Source organism: Heptranchias perlo, chromosome 27 (genome assembly GCF_035084215.1).
Source record: "Heptranchias perlo isolate sHepPer1 chromosome 27, sHepPer1.hap1, whole genome shotgun sequence".
NCBI classification, from domain to species: domain Eukaryota; kingdom Metazoa; phylum Chordata; class Chondrichthyes; order Hexanchiformes; family Hexanchidae; genus Heptranchias; species Heptranchias perlo.
In genome coordinates this window covers 39,898,706-39,913,861 of record NC_090351.1, presented here as the reverse complement: position 1 = coordinate 39,913,861, position 15,156 = coordinate 39,898,706, and the positions used below count along the sequence as shown (strand labels likewise).

Here is a 15,156-nt window from a genome sequence, read left to right as displayed (position 1 = left end):
ATTTGTGTCCTCTTCCGTGAAGACAGAACCAAAGTATTTGTTTAATTGCTCTGTCATTTCCCTGTTCCCCATTATAAATTCTCCCGTTTCTGACTGTAAGGGACCTACATTTGTCTTCACTAATCTTTTTCTTTTTACATACTTGTAGAAGCTTTTACAGTCCATTTTTATGTTCCTTGCAAGTTTACTGTCATACTCTATTTTTCCCCTCTTAATCAATCTCTTGGTCCTTTTTTGCTGAATTCTAAACTGCTCCCAATCCTCAGGCTTGCTACTTTTTCTGGCAACTTTATATGACTCCTCTTTGGATCTAATACTATCCTTAATTTCTTTTGTTAGCCATGGTTGGGCCGCATTTCCTTTTGTGTTTTTGCACCAGAAAGGAATGTATAATTGTTGCAATTCATGCATTCGTTCCTTAAATGTTAGCCATTGCCTATCCACCGTCATGCCTTTTAATGAAGCTTCCCAATCTATCATAGCCAATTCACTCCTCATACCTTCGTAGTTTCCTTTGTTTAGATTTAGGACCCTAGTTTTGGATTGGACTACTTCACTTTCCATCTTAATGAAGAATTCTATCATGTTATGGTCACTCTTCCCTAAAGGACCACGCACAACAAGATTATTAATTAACCCCTTCTCATTGCACAATACCCAATCTAGGATGGCCTGTTCCCTGGTTGGCTCCTCAACGTACTGGTCTAAAAAACCATCTCGTACACACTCCAGGAATTCATCCTCCACAGTATTATTGCTAATTTGGTTTGGCCAGTCTATATGCAGATTAAAGTCATCCACGATTACTGTAGTACCCTTGTTACTTGCATCTCTAATTTCCTGTTTGAATTTCATCTTCCTCGTGTCCGCCCATTCCACCAGCCTGTCTATGTCCTCTTGAAGTCTATCACTATCCTCCTCACTCTTCACAACCCTTCCAAGTTTTGTGTCATCTGCAAATTTTGAAATTGTGCCCTGTACACCCAAGTCCAAGTCATTAAGATATATTCAAAAAAAAGTAATGTTCCTAGTACCAACCCCTGGCAACACCATTGTATACGTCCCTCCAGTCCGAAAAACAACCGTTCACCACTACTCTCTGTTTCCTGTCCCTTAGCCAATTTCGTATCCATGCTGCCACTGCCCCTTTATTTCATGGGATTCAACTTTGATGACAAGCCTATTATGCAGCACTTTATCAAATGCCTTTTGAAAGTCCATATACACCACATCAACCGCATTGCCCTCATCGACCCTCTCTGTTACCTCATCAAAAAACTCTATCAAGTTGGTTAAACACGATTTGCCTTTAACAAATCCATGCTGGCTTTCCCTAATCAATCCACACTTGTCCAAGTGACAGTTAATTCTGTCCCGGATTATCGTTTCTAAAAGTTTCCCCACCACCGAGGTTAAACTGACTGGCCTGTAATTGCTGAGTTTATCCTTACACCCTTTTTTGAACAAGGGTGTAACATTTGCAATTCTCCAGTCCTCTGGCACCACTCCCGTATCTAAGGATGTTTGGAAAATTATGGCCAGTACCTCTGCAATTTCCATCCTTACTTCCCTCAGCAACCTCTGATGCATCCCATCCAGACCAGGTGACTTATCTACTTTAAGTACAGTTAGTCTTTCTAGTACTTCCTCTTTATCAATTTTTAGCCCATCCAGTATCTCAACTACCTCCTCATTTACTGTGACTTTGGCAGCATCTTCTTCCTTGAAAAGACAGATGCAAAGTACTCATTTCGCCATCCCCTCTACCTCCATGAGTAGATCTCCTTTTTGGTCCCTAATCGGTCCCACCCCTCCTCTTACTACCCGTTTACCGTTTACATGCCCATAGAAGACTTTTGAATTTTGTTTTATGTCGGCTGCCATTCTATTCTCATACTCTGTCTTTGCCCCTCTTATTCCCTTTTTCGCCTCCCCTCTGAACTTTCTATATTCAGCCTGGTTCTCACTTGTGTTATCAACCTGACATCTGTCATATGCCCCTTTTTTTTTCTGCTTCATCTTACTCTTTAATTCTTTTGTCATCCAGAGAGCTCTGCTTTTAGTTGCCCTACCTTTCTCCCTCCTAGGAATGTACCCAAACCATCGCCTCTTTAAAGGCCACCCATTGTTCAATTACAGTTTTGCCTGCCAATCTTTGCTTCCAATTTACCCGGGCCAGATCCGTTCTCATCCCATTGAAATTGGCCCTCCTTCAATTGAGTATTTTTACTTTAGAGTGGGCCGTTGATAATTATGAAATATTTCTTTAAATGTTCGCCATTGTTTATCTACTGTCATATCTTTTAATCTAATTTCCTAATCTACCTTAGCCGACTCGCCCCCTCATATCTATGTAATTGGCTTTGTTTAAGTTTAAGACTCTAGTTTCGGCCTTATGTACATCACTCTCGAACTCAATGTGAAATTCTATCATATTATGATCACTCTTCCCCAGAGGATCCGGTACTATGAGATTACTAATTAACCCTGTTTTATTACACAAGACAAGATGTAAAATATCCTGTTCCCTGTTTGGTTGCACAACGTATTGTTCTAGGAGACTGATTCGAATGCATTCCATGAACTCGTTCTCCAAACTACTTTTGCCAGTTTGATTTGCCCAGTCTATATGAAGATTAAAGTCCCCCACGATTATTGCATTACCTTTGTTACAAGCTCCTCTTATTTCTTGATTAATACTCTGTCTAACAGTATAACTACTTTTAGGGGGGCCTATAAACTACTCCCACCAGGGTTTTCTGCCCCTTGTTATTTCTTATTTCCACCCAGACTGATTCTACTTCCTGATCTTCTGAGCCGAGATCCTTTCTCACCTCTGTCCTTATCTCATCCTTCATTATCAGGGCTCCCCCCACCTCCCCTCCCAACCTTTTCCATTCTGCCTGTCTTTTCGAAAAGTCAAGTACCCTGGAATATTTAGTTCCCAACCTTGGTTACCTTGCAACCACGACTCAGTAATGGCTACGAGATCAAGCCCATTTATATCTTGTACCATTAATTCTCTATCTTGTTGCAAATGCTTTGTGCATTCAGATAAAGTGCCTTTACTTTTACCTTTTTACTGTTTTTCCCTGATTTGACTTTATTCACTGATGCACTATTATCGTTAAACTCTCTGTCCCTTTCTGACAGACTCTGCTTATCTTTACCCAAATCGCTACACTGCTTTGTGGCCTTGACTATTCTCTTTAGGTTTATAAATTTACTCTTATCTGAACCCTTCTCCCCCCCCCCCCCCCCCCCTCCTTTTTTTAGTTTAAAGCCCTATCTACAGCCCTAGTTATTCGATTCGTCAGGACACTGGCCCCAGCCCTGTTTAAGTGGAGCCCGTCCCAATGGAACAGCTCCCTCTTTCCCCATCACTGGTGCCAGTGCCCCATGAATCAAAACCCCTGTCTCCCACACCACTCTGAGCCCCGCATTTAACTCTCTGATCTGGAGATTGTTGGTTCCTGCGTGACCACGACAGCCGGATCCTCCCCCTCGTGCTCCAAGTTCTTTTCCAGCCACGAGGCGATATCCTTAATCCTGGCACCGGGCAGGCAGCACAGCCTTCGGGATTCTTGGTCGTGGCTGCAAAGAACAGTGTCCATCCCCCTGCCTATACTATCCCCTACCACTACCACATTCCTTTTCACTCCCCCCCCCACTTGAATGGCCTCCTGTACCACGGTGCCGTGGTCAAATTGACAGGGTCAAAGGCCGAGGCTCCTCCATCTCTGCATCCTGGGCCCCTAAACCTGCCTGACTCGCAGTCACATCCTCCTGTCCCTGGCCACTGAACGAATCTAAACTAAGGAGTGTGACTGCCTCCTGGATCAAAGTGTCCGAGTAACTCACCCCCTCCCGGATGCATCGGAATATTTGCAGCTCGGACTCCAACTCTGAGCCGAAGTTCCTCGAGTTGCCAACACTTACTGCAGATGTGGTTGTTTGGGACCTCGCTGCTCTCCACAGACTCCCACACGCTGCAGTTACGACACACCCACCAGCCCTGCCATCCCCATCTAACCTTGGTTTATATATTTAACTAATCAAAGTTTTTATGTAATTAATTGACTTGGTTTATTTTTAGTTGCCCTGAGAGGTGGTGGTGGGCGTTCCTCTTGAACCGCTAGTGGTTTGATAGAACTTTGTGTCTTGCTGGGCCATTTCAGAGGGCAGTTAGGAGTCAACCACATATGTGCGGAACTGAAGTCACATATAGGCCCAGACTGGGTCGGGACGGCAGGTTTCCTTCCCTAAAAGGACACCAGTGAACCAATTGAGTTTTTACGACAATCCAAGAGCTTTGTGGTCACTTTTACTGATACCAACTTTTTTTTTAAATTTCCAGATTTTTAAAAAAAAAACTAAATTCAAATTCTCAAACTGCGCTGCTGGGATTTGAACTCCCGTTCACTGGATTATTAAGCCCAGTAACAGAACCACCACACTCCTGTACCCCCGCAGGACAGAGCATGTGTGAGGATTCACTCGCTGTTTTCTTCTCAAGTCCGTGAACAGATCACAAAGCCAGGAATCTACGCAAACTGCGAAATATCGGACCCACCAATTGCTGGGACCAGTTGGCTTTTTACGACAATCTGAAAGCTTCATTGTCACTTTTACTGGTACCGGCTTTTTATATTTCCAAATATTTTTTTTTTAAACTGAATTCAAATTCTGAAACTGTCCTGGTGGAATTTCAACTCCCGTTCTATGGATTATTAGTCACCAACACTACAACTTCAGCCTGACGCCCCCTCACCAAAGTGGCTGCTTGGAACCTCTAGAAGTGCAATCAGACACAATTCAGCTTGCTCATGTACGACACACAATTTCTGGGGTTTTATAAATGAGTAAAGTTGGTGCTGATGCATTCGACCAGGCCGGTTTCACAGCAGCTTGTTACTGAGGGCGGGAGCACTGAGGCGCTGACTGACTGTGGTCTCTGTCAGGAAGTCCTCGGTGCTCATTTTGAGACTAAAACTGGAAATGATATTATTTACAGGAAAGAGGTGTGAGTATATTGACCCAATGCAACTCAGGTCAGACTCAGGGATGTGTGTGTGTGTGTGTGTGTGTGTGTGTGTGTAAACGCAGAAGAGAGTGTGTGTGTGTCTCTGAGGTCAAGCTGTCGGTATATGTGTAAACGCAGATCAGATTGTGTGTGAGTAACTCAGCTCAGACTGTAGGTGTGTGTGTGCATGAGTGTAAACGCAGATTGGAATGTGTGTGTAAAACTCAAGTCAAACTGTATGCAAAACGCAGGTCAGACTGCGTGCGTGTGTGAATAAATCAGGTCAGGCTGTAGGTAGGTGGGTGTGTGTGTGTCAAACTTCGTGTGTGTATACAATGCAGGTCAGACATTGTGTGTTTGCATGACATTCCTTAAAATAATGGACAGAGGACCATGTGTCTGTCTGCTAATATCTAGGCTTATTAATGTTACTAATGCACGTTTGGCACAGTCACTGGGATAGTGAGTGTGTCAGTGGTGCACAGGTCCCTACTCACTAGCAGTAGTGAATGGCTCCCCCCTCCCCCCGTGTGTTAACATTTCTGTGAGTGAGCGAGGCCAGTAGGTCAATGGATGACGGTGCTCTGTACTGAAAGTCTGTGAGCACCGATCTGATCCAAGAGCTGGGCGGAATTCTCCAGGATGTTGTGTTTGCTGCTTCATTGCTGGGTAATCCTTTTCATAGAAACATACAGCACATAAGGAGGCCATTCGGCCCACTGTGCCTGTGCCGGCTCTCTGAAAGAGTTCTCCAATTAGTCCCACTCTCCTGCTCTTACCCCATAGCCCTGCAGATTTTCAAGTATTATATCAAGGTGTTAAAAGTTCTAACTGTGCAAGACAGCAGGGACTGATGGCGCCTTGATAGAACATCAGACATCATCACATTAGAGGAGTTACTGTACATCGAGGTTGATTTGGCAGTGCGCCAGAATTATAGAAGGATATAGTACAGAAGGAGGCCATTCGGCCCATGGTGCCTGTGTCGGCTCTTTGAAAGAGCTGTTCAATTAGTCCCACTCCCCCCTGCTCATTCACTATAGGCTGCAAATTTTGAGATTTCAAGTATTTATCCAATTCCCTTTTGAAAGTTATTATTGAATCTGCTTCCACCGCCCTTTCAGGCAGCGCATTCCAGATCAGAACAATTCGGTGCGTTTAAAAAAAAATGTTCCTCTTGTGGCCTCTGGTTCTTTTGCCGACCACGTTAAATCTGTGTCCTCTGGTTACCGACCCTGCCACCACTGGAAACAGTTTCTCCTTATTTACTCTATCAAAACCCTTCATTATTTTGAACACCTCTATCAAATCTCCCCATAACCTTCTCTGTTCTAAGGAGAACAATCCCAGCTTCTCCAGTCTCTCCACGTAACTGAAGTCCATCATCCCTGGTACCATTCTAGTAAATCTCCTCTGCACCCTCTCCAAGGATTGACATCCTTCCTAAAGTGTGGTGCCCAGAATTGAACACAATACTCCAGCTGAGGCCTAACCAGTGTTTTATAAAGGTTTAGCATAACTTCCTTGCTTTTGTACTCTATGCCTCTATTTATAAAGCCAAGGATCCTTTTTTTAACAGTGCTATTTTATATTTGTGCCCCAACAGATTGAGCCGTCTGTGATGCCAGAGAGACTTCAGCATCCACCAAAACCAATCCCACTGTCGACAAACCCACCACGTCACAGGTACCATGCGTGCAGCCCAATAATATAGATCCTTAGGCCAGTGGATATAAGTCAGTAACTCCCTATCTCTGTAACTTCCTCCAGCCCCACAACCCTCCGAGATCTCTGCGTTCCTCCAATTCTGGCCTCTTGCGTATCCCCGATTTCCTTCGCTCCACCATTGGCGGCCGTGCCTTCAGCTGCCTCGGCCCTAAGCTCTGGAATTTCCTCCCTAAACCTCTCCGCCTCTCTCTCCTCCTTTAAGACGCTCCTTAAAACCTACCTCTTTGATCAAGCTTTTGGTCACCTGTCCTAATATCTCCTTATGTGGCTCAGTGCCTAATTTTGTCTGATAATCGCTCCTGTGAAGCGCCTTGGGATGGTTTACTGTGTTAAAGGCGCTATATAAATGCAGGTTGTTGTCGTTGTAACTAGTAATGGAAGCAAGTCGGTAACTAGTCATGGAAGTCAGCCAGTAACTAACTGATAGGGTTTGGTTGTCTTAAGTGTTCATACACACCTGTCCAAAGTTGGTTTATACACCAATGTTTGGTGGAAACTTTGACTGCTCGTTACTGCATTACTGCTCCTCTCCCCATTGATCAACTGGATTCAAGCCAGCCAACCAATAATCTGCCAGGGACTCTGTGTAGCTCCTGAATGAGGTCAGTGCATTCTGCAGCAATGAACATAGCACTAGGTCAATTCTTTAGGTTGTAGCCTTGATTTTTCAAGCTATCTGCATATGGCAATCTTGCAGCTTTTATACAGGTGCTGATCAATTTATCAAACAGCAGCTAATGTGGTAGAAGATTAAACCAGGGACCGTTAAGTAAAGAACATGATGGAAGACTGTCCCATCTGGACTGACACGTCCCCTCCCAGAGCTCCATATCTCTGCCTTGAGCCTTGAATGAGAATGAAATGTCTTCTCTTTCAGAGACCCACAGAGGCTGAGTTTGACCCTTCCAGCTCAACATGGCTGCATAGAATTAAATAGAATGTACAGCACAGAAACAGGCCATTCGGCCCAACTGGTCTGTGCTGGTGTTTATGCTCCACACGAGCCTCCTCCCACCCCTCTTCATCTCACCCTATCAGCATATCCTTCTATTCCTTTCTCCCTTGTGTGTTTATCCAGCTTCCCCTTAAATGCATCTATGTTATTCACCTCAGCTACTCCTTGTGGTAGTGAGTTCCACATTCTCACCACTCTCTGAATAAAGAAGTTTCTCTGGAATTCCTTATTGAATTTATTAGTGACTATCTTATATTTATGGCCCTTAGTTCTGGTCTCCCCCATAAGTGGAAACATCTCCACTACGTCCACCCTATCAAACCCTTTCATAATCTTAAAGACCTCCATCAAGATACCCCTCAGTCTTCTCTTTTCTAGAAAAGAGAGCCCCAACCTGTTCCAATTCTATCCTGATAGTTATAATCTCTCAGTTCTGGTATCATCTTTGTGAATCTTTTTTGCACCTTCTCCAGTGCCTCTATATCCTTTTTATAATATGGAGACCAGAACTGTTCACAGTGCTCCAAGTGTGGTCTAACCGAGGTTCTATACAAGTTTAACATAAGTTCTCTGCTTTTCAATTCTATCCCTCTAGAAATGAACCCCAGAGACTTTGAGGTGGCGATTACAGTTTGGAGAGATATACCTGCCTTGGCCGAGAATGTAGAGAGTAACAGAGACTCCTCACTGAGTGCGTCTGGGGCAGTCCTCAGTCACTTTATTCCCCTTCAGACTCACCCCAGTCCTTTTTCTCTGTCATTCTGAGTGTTCGCCAGGCTATAGCATCTTATTAACATGCAAGAGTGGCTGAACAGCAGGACGTTTCCTTGTTTGACCTGAAGTCATGAGATTTCAGGGATTTATATCAAAGAGTCCAGGGTAACCAAAAAACTGTCCTGGGAGTGTTCGATGGGACAGTGTAGAGGGAGCTTTACTCTGTATCTAACCCGTGCTGTACCTGCCCTGGGAGTGTTTGATGGGACAGTGTAGAGGGAGCTTTACTCTGTATCTAATCCGTGCTGTACCTGCCCTAGGAGTGTTTGATGGGACAGTGCAGAGGGAGCTTTACTCTGTATCTAACCCTGTACCTGTCCTGGGAGTGTTTGATGGAACAGTGTAGAGGGAGCTTTACTCTGTATTTAACCCGTGCTGTACCTGCCCTGGGAGTGTTTGATGGGACAGTGTAGAGGGAGCTTTACTCTGTATCTAACCCATGCTGTACCTGCCCCGGGAGTGTTTGATGGGACAGTGTAGAGGGAGCTTTACTCTGTATTTAACCCGTGCTGTACCTGCCCTGGGAGTGTTTGATGGGACAGTGTAGAGGGAGCTTTACTCTGTATCTAACCCTGTACCTGCCCTGGGAGTGTTTGATGGGACAGTGTAGAGGGAGCTTTACTCTGTATCTTACTCATGCTGTACCTGCCCCGGGAGTGTTTGATGGGACAGTGTAGAGGGAGCTTTACTCTGTATCTAACCCTGTACCTGCCCTGGGAGTGTTTGATGGGACAGTGTAGAGGGAGCTTTACTCTGTATCTTACTCATGCTGTACCTGCCCCGGGAGTGTTTGATGGGACAGTGTAGAGGGAGCTTTACTCTGTATCTTACTCATGCTGTACCTGCCCTGGGAGTGTTTGATGGGACAGTGTAGAGGGAGCTTCACTCTGTATCTTACTCATGCTGTACCTGCCCTGGGAGTGTTTGATGGGACAGTGTAGAGGGAGCTTTACTCTGTATCTTACTCATGCTGTACCTGCCCTGGGAGTGTTTGATGGGACAGTGTAGAGGGAGCTTTACTCTGTATTTAACCCGTGCTATACCTGCTCTGGGAGTGATTGATGGGACAGTGTAGAGGGAGCTTCACTCTGTATCTAACCCATGCTGTACCTGCCCCGGGAGTGTTTGATGGGACAGTGCAGAGGGAGCTTTACTCTGTATCTAACCCATGCTGTACCTGCCCTGGGAGTGTTTGATGGGACAGTGTAGAGGGAGCTTTACTCTGTATCTAACCCGTGCTGTACCTGCCCCGGGAGTGTTTGGTGGGACAGTGTAGAGGAAGTTGACTAAAGTTAATAACTCAATTGAGTCAGTTGCTGCTGAAATTGATGATAGTCATTTCCTGTTTGTTTACGCTGTGGTTATGCCTTTTGCCTTCGGTTATGTTCCACTGTAACCAGACTGCAGTGTGTGCACCACCTCTGGCTCAGGCACATTCTGCCGTTACAGTCTGAGAATTGCACAGTGGTCAATCGCTAGGAACCAAGTGCAGAATTCAACACCACAATGCACTGCTGCAGCTGACCCTTCCTTAACCCAGAAGTAAAACTTGCAAATCAGGAAGTAGTGTCAGCTTTTGACTTGACTTGCTCATTTCTTATTCAAGACAGAATTTTATTGACTAGAAACGCAGGGTATTTTAATGGAAGTGTTTATTCGTCATTGTTTTTATTTCCTGATGAGCTGGATTCTAAATGGGCTCAATTTTGATTAAGCCATTTCAGGGTTTACACAGATCGCTAAGAGCTGGTGCGCAGGTACAAAAAGTGATCAAAAAGGCTAATGGAATGTTGGCTTTTATCTCAAGGGGGCTGGAATACAAAGGGGAGGAAGTGAGGCTTCAGTTGCACAGAGCCTTGGTCAGACCCCATCCGGAGGTACTGCGTTTATTTCTGGGCACCTCACCTCAGGAAGGATATATTGGCCTTGGAGGGGGAGCAGTGCAGATTCACCAGAATGATAGCGGGATTTATAGGGTTAAATTATGAGGACAGGTTTCATAAACCTGGCTTGTATTCTATTGAGTTTAGAAGGCTGAGGGGTGATCCAATCGAGGTATTTAAAATGATAAAGGGATTCCATAGGGTAGATAGAGAGAAACTATTTCCTCTGGTGGGGGGAATCCAGAACAAGGGGACGTAACCGTAAAATTAGAGCCAGGCCGTTCAGGAAACACTTTTTCACACAAAGGGCAGTGGAAATCTGGAACTCTCTCCCCCAAAGGATGTGGATGCTGGGGGTCAAATGGAGCTTTCACGACTGAGATCGATAGATTTTTTGGGGGGTAAGGATATTAAGGGATAAAAGAGCAAAAGTGGGTAAATGGAGCTGAGATACAGATCAGCCATGATTTAATTGAACGGCGGAACAGGCTCGAGGGGCTGAATGGCCTCCTCCTGTTCCTATGTCATGTTGGCCGGTCAGTTTGAAGCCGCCACTAATATCCTCTGCACTGGAGTTACCAACTCTCCGGGACTTTCCCGGAGTCTCCAGGAATTAAAGGTCAATTTCCCAGACACTGATGCGAGCAACACCCGGGGAGAAAAAGGCTGATCATCCAATCGGGTAAAGAAGAGCCTGTGCGTGTTCCAGTGGGAGTGGGAAGGCAGGGCATCGCGAGGATGGACTTGTCGGAGCAGGAGATTAATGTTGAGCCCAGTAACCCTGAGTCCAAAATACTCGCCTCCAGAAAAGTGTCAAGGAACATCCTTCTAATGAACAAGGAAAAATTTGCAGGGCTACAGGGAAAGAGCGGGGGCGGAGTGGGAGAGGGGGTGAGAGTAATCGGATCGCTCTTTGAAAGAGCCAACACAGGCACGGTCTGTGCTGGACAATTCTATCAACAAGTAGATCTGTTGCCCGGTGCCTGTGGGTGAACCAGGGTGCGAGGCAGAGAGTGGTGCAGTCAGGGACGCACAAGTAGAGAAGGTGGGAAAGTGGGAAATTCAGGCTGTTCACTGTGCTTAACAACCTGTGAACGCCTGTCGGATCCAAAATATTTAATTGCACTCATTTGAGAAGAACATGAAGAGTTCACAATAATTCAATGTGGAACAAAACTGAAAATAATGTGACAAAAAAGTTTTTTTTATTACAATTGACTAAAATTGGGGGAGTCAAAAACTAGGGACCATAAATATAAGATAGTCATTAATAAATCCAATAAGGAATTCGGGAGAAACCTCTTTACCCAGAGAGTGGTGAGAATGTGGAACTTGCTCCCACATGGAGTAGTTGAGGCGAATAACATAGATGCATTTAAGGGAAGCTGGATAAACACATGAGGGAGAAAGGAATAGAAGGATATGCTGATAGGGTGAGATGAAGAGGAGTGGGAGGAGGCTCGTGTGGAGCATAAACACCAGCACGGACTAGCTGGGCCGAATGGCCTGTTTCTGTGCTGTACATTCTATGTAAAAGCCATGTACAAGTTTCCTTATTGCACATTCTTACCATTACAGCTCTCCAAAAGAGGAAAGGAGTACGCCACAAGAGGCCACCACTTTACCATCCGCAGATCAACATGACCTGTTAGGTTCCTGCCCCATTGGGCACAGCCAGTCTTACAGATTGATAACGGATTTGAACAGCAGCCCCACTAAGTGCGGAGAAACCTCTCCACTAAACGAGGACCCCTCTTCCTGCATTGCAAAACGTTCTTCAGGGGGAGGGCAGGAAAGGCAGCTGAGCTTGGACCTTGACGGGACATTGTGGGGTGAAGCGCCTCAAATCTCAGGGAGACTTCCTAAGGAGACAGAAGAGTTTGCGAGGAAGACTCCCTTAACCAGGGCCAAATCAAACCCCTTTTCAGCCGCCAGCCAGGATCTGGAATATCCCAAGGCCTTGTTTGAAGTTACGCAATGCAACCTCTTGTGTTCTTTTGATGATCTGCAGCGCGAATCTTCCAGTGGTTCTCCCTCATCGTCCAAATATAATAGTTTACCGCCCGTAGGGAAGGCCTGGAATTCCTGTCACTGGGAATCTGCTCAGGAGGAGAACGCCACTGTCTCAGAAGACCCAGAGAAGCAATACCTCATGCACCTCAGTTCCGATGCCCTGTTCCCCTCCACTTACTTCACCGAAGATCCCTATTTCTCCCCTCCCGGCTCAGCACATCTCCAGTCACCGAAGGACAACTCTCTCTCCTGCCCGGATTCTCCCCGCAGGCACCTAGATGACCTGGTCCCAGCCGAGTGTCGGCCCGAGAACGAATACAGCGAGCTGCCACCCTGCGCTGGGTTCATGGAATCCACTCTGACCCAGCCGACGGAAGTGGAAGGACATCATGGCTGCATTGGCCGAGTAGAATCCGCAAAGGAAAACAGTAAGTTTCGAAGGCAGTCGTCACACTGCAAATAAAAAGCTGGCGTCAGCAAAAGTGAAGCCATCTGATTGTCATAAAAACCCACTAGTTCAGTAGCGTCCTTTAGGGAAGGAAACCTGCCGTCCTTACCCAGTCTGGCCTGGAAGAGGGCTGGAATACAGAGGGGAGGGAGTGATGCTTCAGCTGTACAGAGCTCTGGTCAGATCCCGTCTGGAGATACCGCGTTCAGTTCTGGGCACCGCACCTCAGGAAGGATATATTGGCCTTGGAGGGGGTGCAGCGCAGATTCACCAGAATGATACCGGGGCTAAAAGGGTTAAATTCTAAGGACAGGTGGCATAAACCAGGCTTGTATTCCCTCGAGTATAGAAGATTAAGGGGTGATCTAATTGAAGCGTTTAAGATGATTAAAGCATTTGATAGGGTAGATAGAGAGAAACTATTCCCTCTGGTGTGGGAGTCCAGAACAAGGGGGCATAACCTTAAAATTAGAGCCAGGCCGTTCAGGGGTGATGTCACTTCTTCACACAAAGGGGAGTGGAAATCTGGAACTCTTCCCCCAAAAAATGTTGTTAAGGCTGGGGGACAATTGAAAATTTCAAAACTGAGATTGATCGATTTTTGTTGGGTAAGAATGTTAAGGGATATGGGGCTAAGGCGGGTAAATGGAGTTCGGATACAGATCAGCAATGATCTAATTGAATGGCGGAACAGGCTCGAGGGGCTGAATGGCCTCCTCCTGTTCCTATGTTCCTGTGGCCTATATGTGGTTGACTTTTAACTGCCCTCTGAGGTGGCCTAGTGTATCACTCGAACCGCGACAGCACTGTGGGAGCATCTTCACCACACAGTCTGCAGCTGTTCGGCCATGGCTCAGTGGGCAGCACTCTCGCCTCTGAGTCCGAAGGTTGAGGGTTCAAGTCCCACTCCAGAGATTTGAGCCCATGATCCAGGCTGACGCTCCCAGTGCAGTACTGACGGGAATACCGTCTCTCTGATGAGACATTAAATCGAGGCTCCGATGGATGTAAAAGATCCCATGGCATTATTTCGAAGAAGAGCAGGGGAGTTCTCCCCTGTGTCCTGGACAATATTTATCCCTCAACCAACATCACTTTTTTTAAAAAAAAGTTGATCTGGTCATTATCACGTTGCTGTTTGTGGGATCTTGCTGTGCGCAAATTGGCTGCTGCGTTTCCTACATTATTACTTCAAAAGTACTTCATTGGCTGTAAAGCGCTTTGGGACGTCCTGAGGTCGTGAAAGGTGCGATAGAAATGCAAATATTTCTTTCAAGTCTTTCTTTTCAAGAAGGCGGCCCACCATCACCACCACCTTCTCAGGGCAATAAATGCCGGCTCTGCCAACAGCCCCCACATCCCGAGAATGAACGGAGGAAAATAAACCAAAGCGATAGTAAATGTTTCGAGCTTATTTCTTCCCCACCCCTCACTGCCTCCCATCTTCTCTGTCCTCTCGATCTGAGCTATTGTGCCTCTAGCTGTACCCTTGCACTAAAATAGTGACAAATGAAAAAAGAAAAGGATTTGCATTTATATAGCGCCTTTCACAACCTTAGGGCATCCCAAAGTGCTTTATAGCCAATGAAGTGCTTTTGAAATGTGGTCACTGTTATAATATAGGCAAATGACTCTGAGTGACCCAATTTACATCTACAGGACATTCCAATTCTCACCCGGACCCTCGGGACGGAATGAATATGTCAATAGTATATTAATGGCAGGGACCTGCCCCGGTGATGACCCTTCACCTAGCGTTCACAGTGGGAGGAAATCTCTCTAGGGTGATGCACATGTGTGAATGGGTTTGAAACCCCACTCGCTCGCTCTGTCTCTGCCCCGATTGTGCATGAGTCGGCTTCTTGGTCAGGTTTCCAGACCCCTTGTGGCTTCTGTCTGTCCGTTTCCATTGCTGATTTCCTTTCATAGAATCATAGCAATTTACGGCACAGAAGGAGGCCATTCAGCCCATCGTGTCTGTGCCGGCCAAAAAAGAGCCATCCCGCCTAATCCCACTTTCCAGCTTTTGGTCCATAGCCCTGTATGTTACAGCACTTCAGGTGCACATCCAGGTACTTTATAAATGCGATGAGGGTTTCTGCCTCTACCACCCTTTCAGGCAGTGAGTTCCAGACCCCCACCACCCTCTGGGTGAAAAGATTTCTCTTCAACTCCCCTCTAATCCTTTTACCAATTACCTTAAATCTATGCCCCCTGGTTATTGACCTCTCTGCTAAGGGAAATAGGTCCTTCCTGTCCACTCTATCCAGTCCCCTCATAATTTTATACACCTCAATTAAATCACCCCTCAGCCTCCTCTGCTCCAAAGAAA

General features: G+C 45.9%; 1 protein-coding gene across 2 annotated transcripts in view; it reads left to right on the top strand.

Moving 5' to 3' along the window:
• The window catches only part of LOC137344618 (tyrosine-protein phosphatase non-receptor type 22-like), a 93,883-nt gene that overhangs the window by 58,701 nt on the left and 20,026 nt on the right, over positions 1–15,156 (top strand). For both annotated transcript variants that reach the window (XM_068007731.1, XM_068007732.1), the window contains 2 exons: positions 6,630–6,709; positions 11,942–12,804. In XM_068007731.1, coding sequence (XP_067863832.1) covers positions 6,630–6,709; positions 11,942–12,804 — 943 coding nt within the window. The remainder of the gene's footprint in view (positions 1–6,629; positions 6,710–11,941; positions 12,805–15,156) is intronic.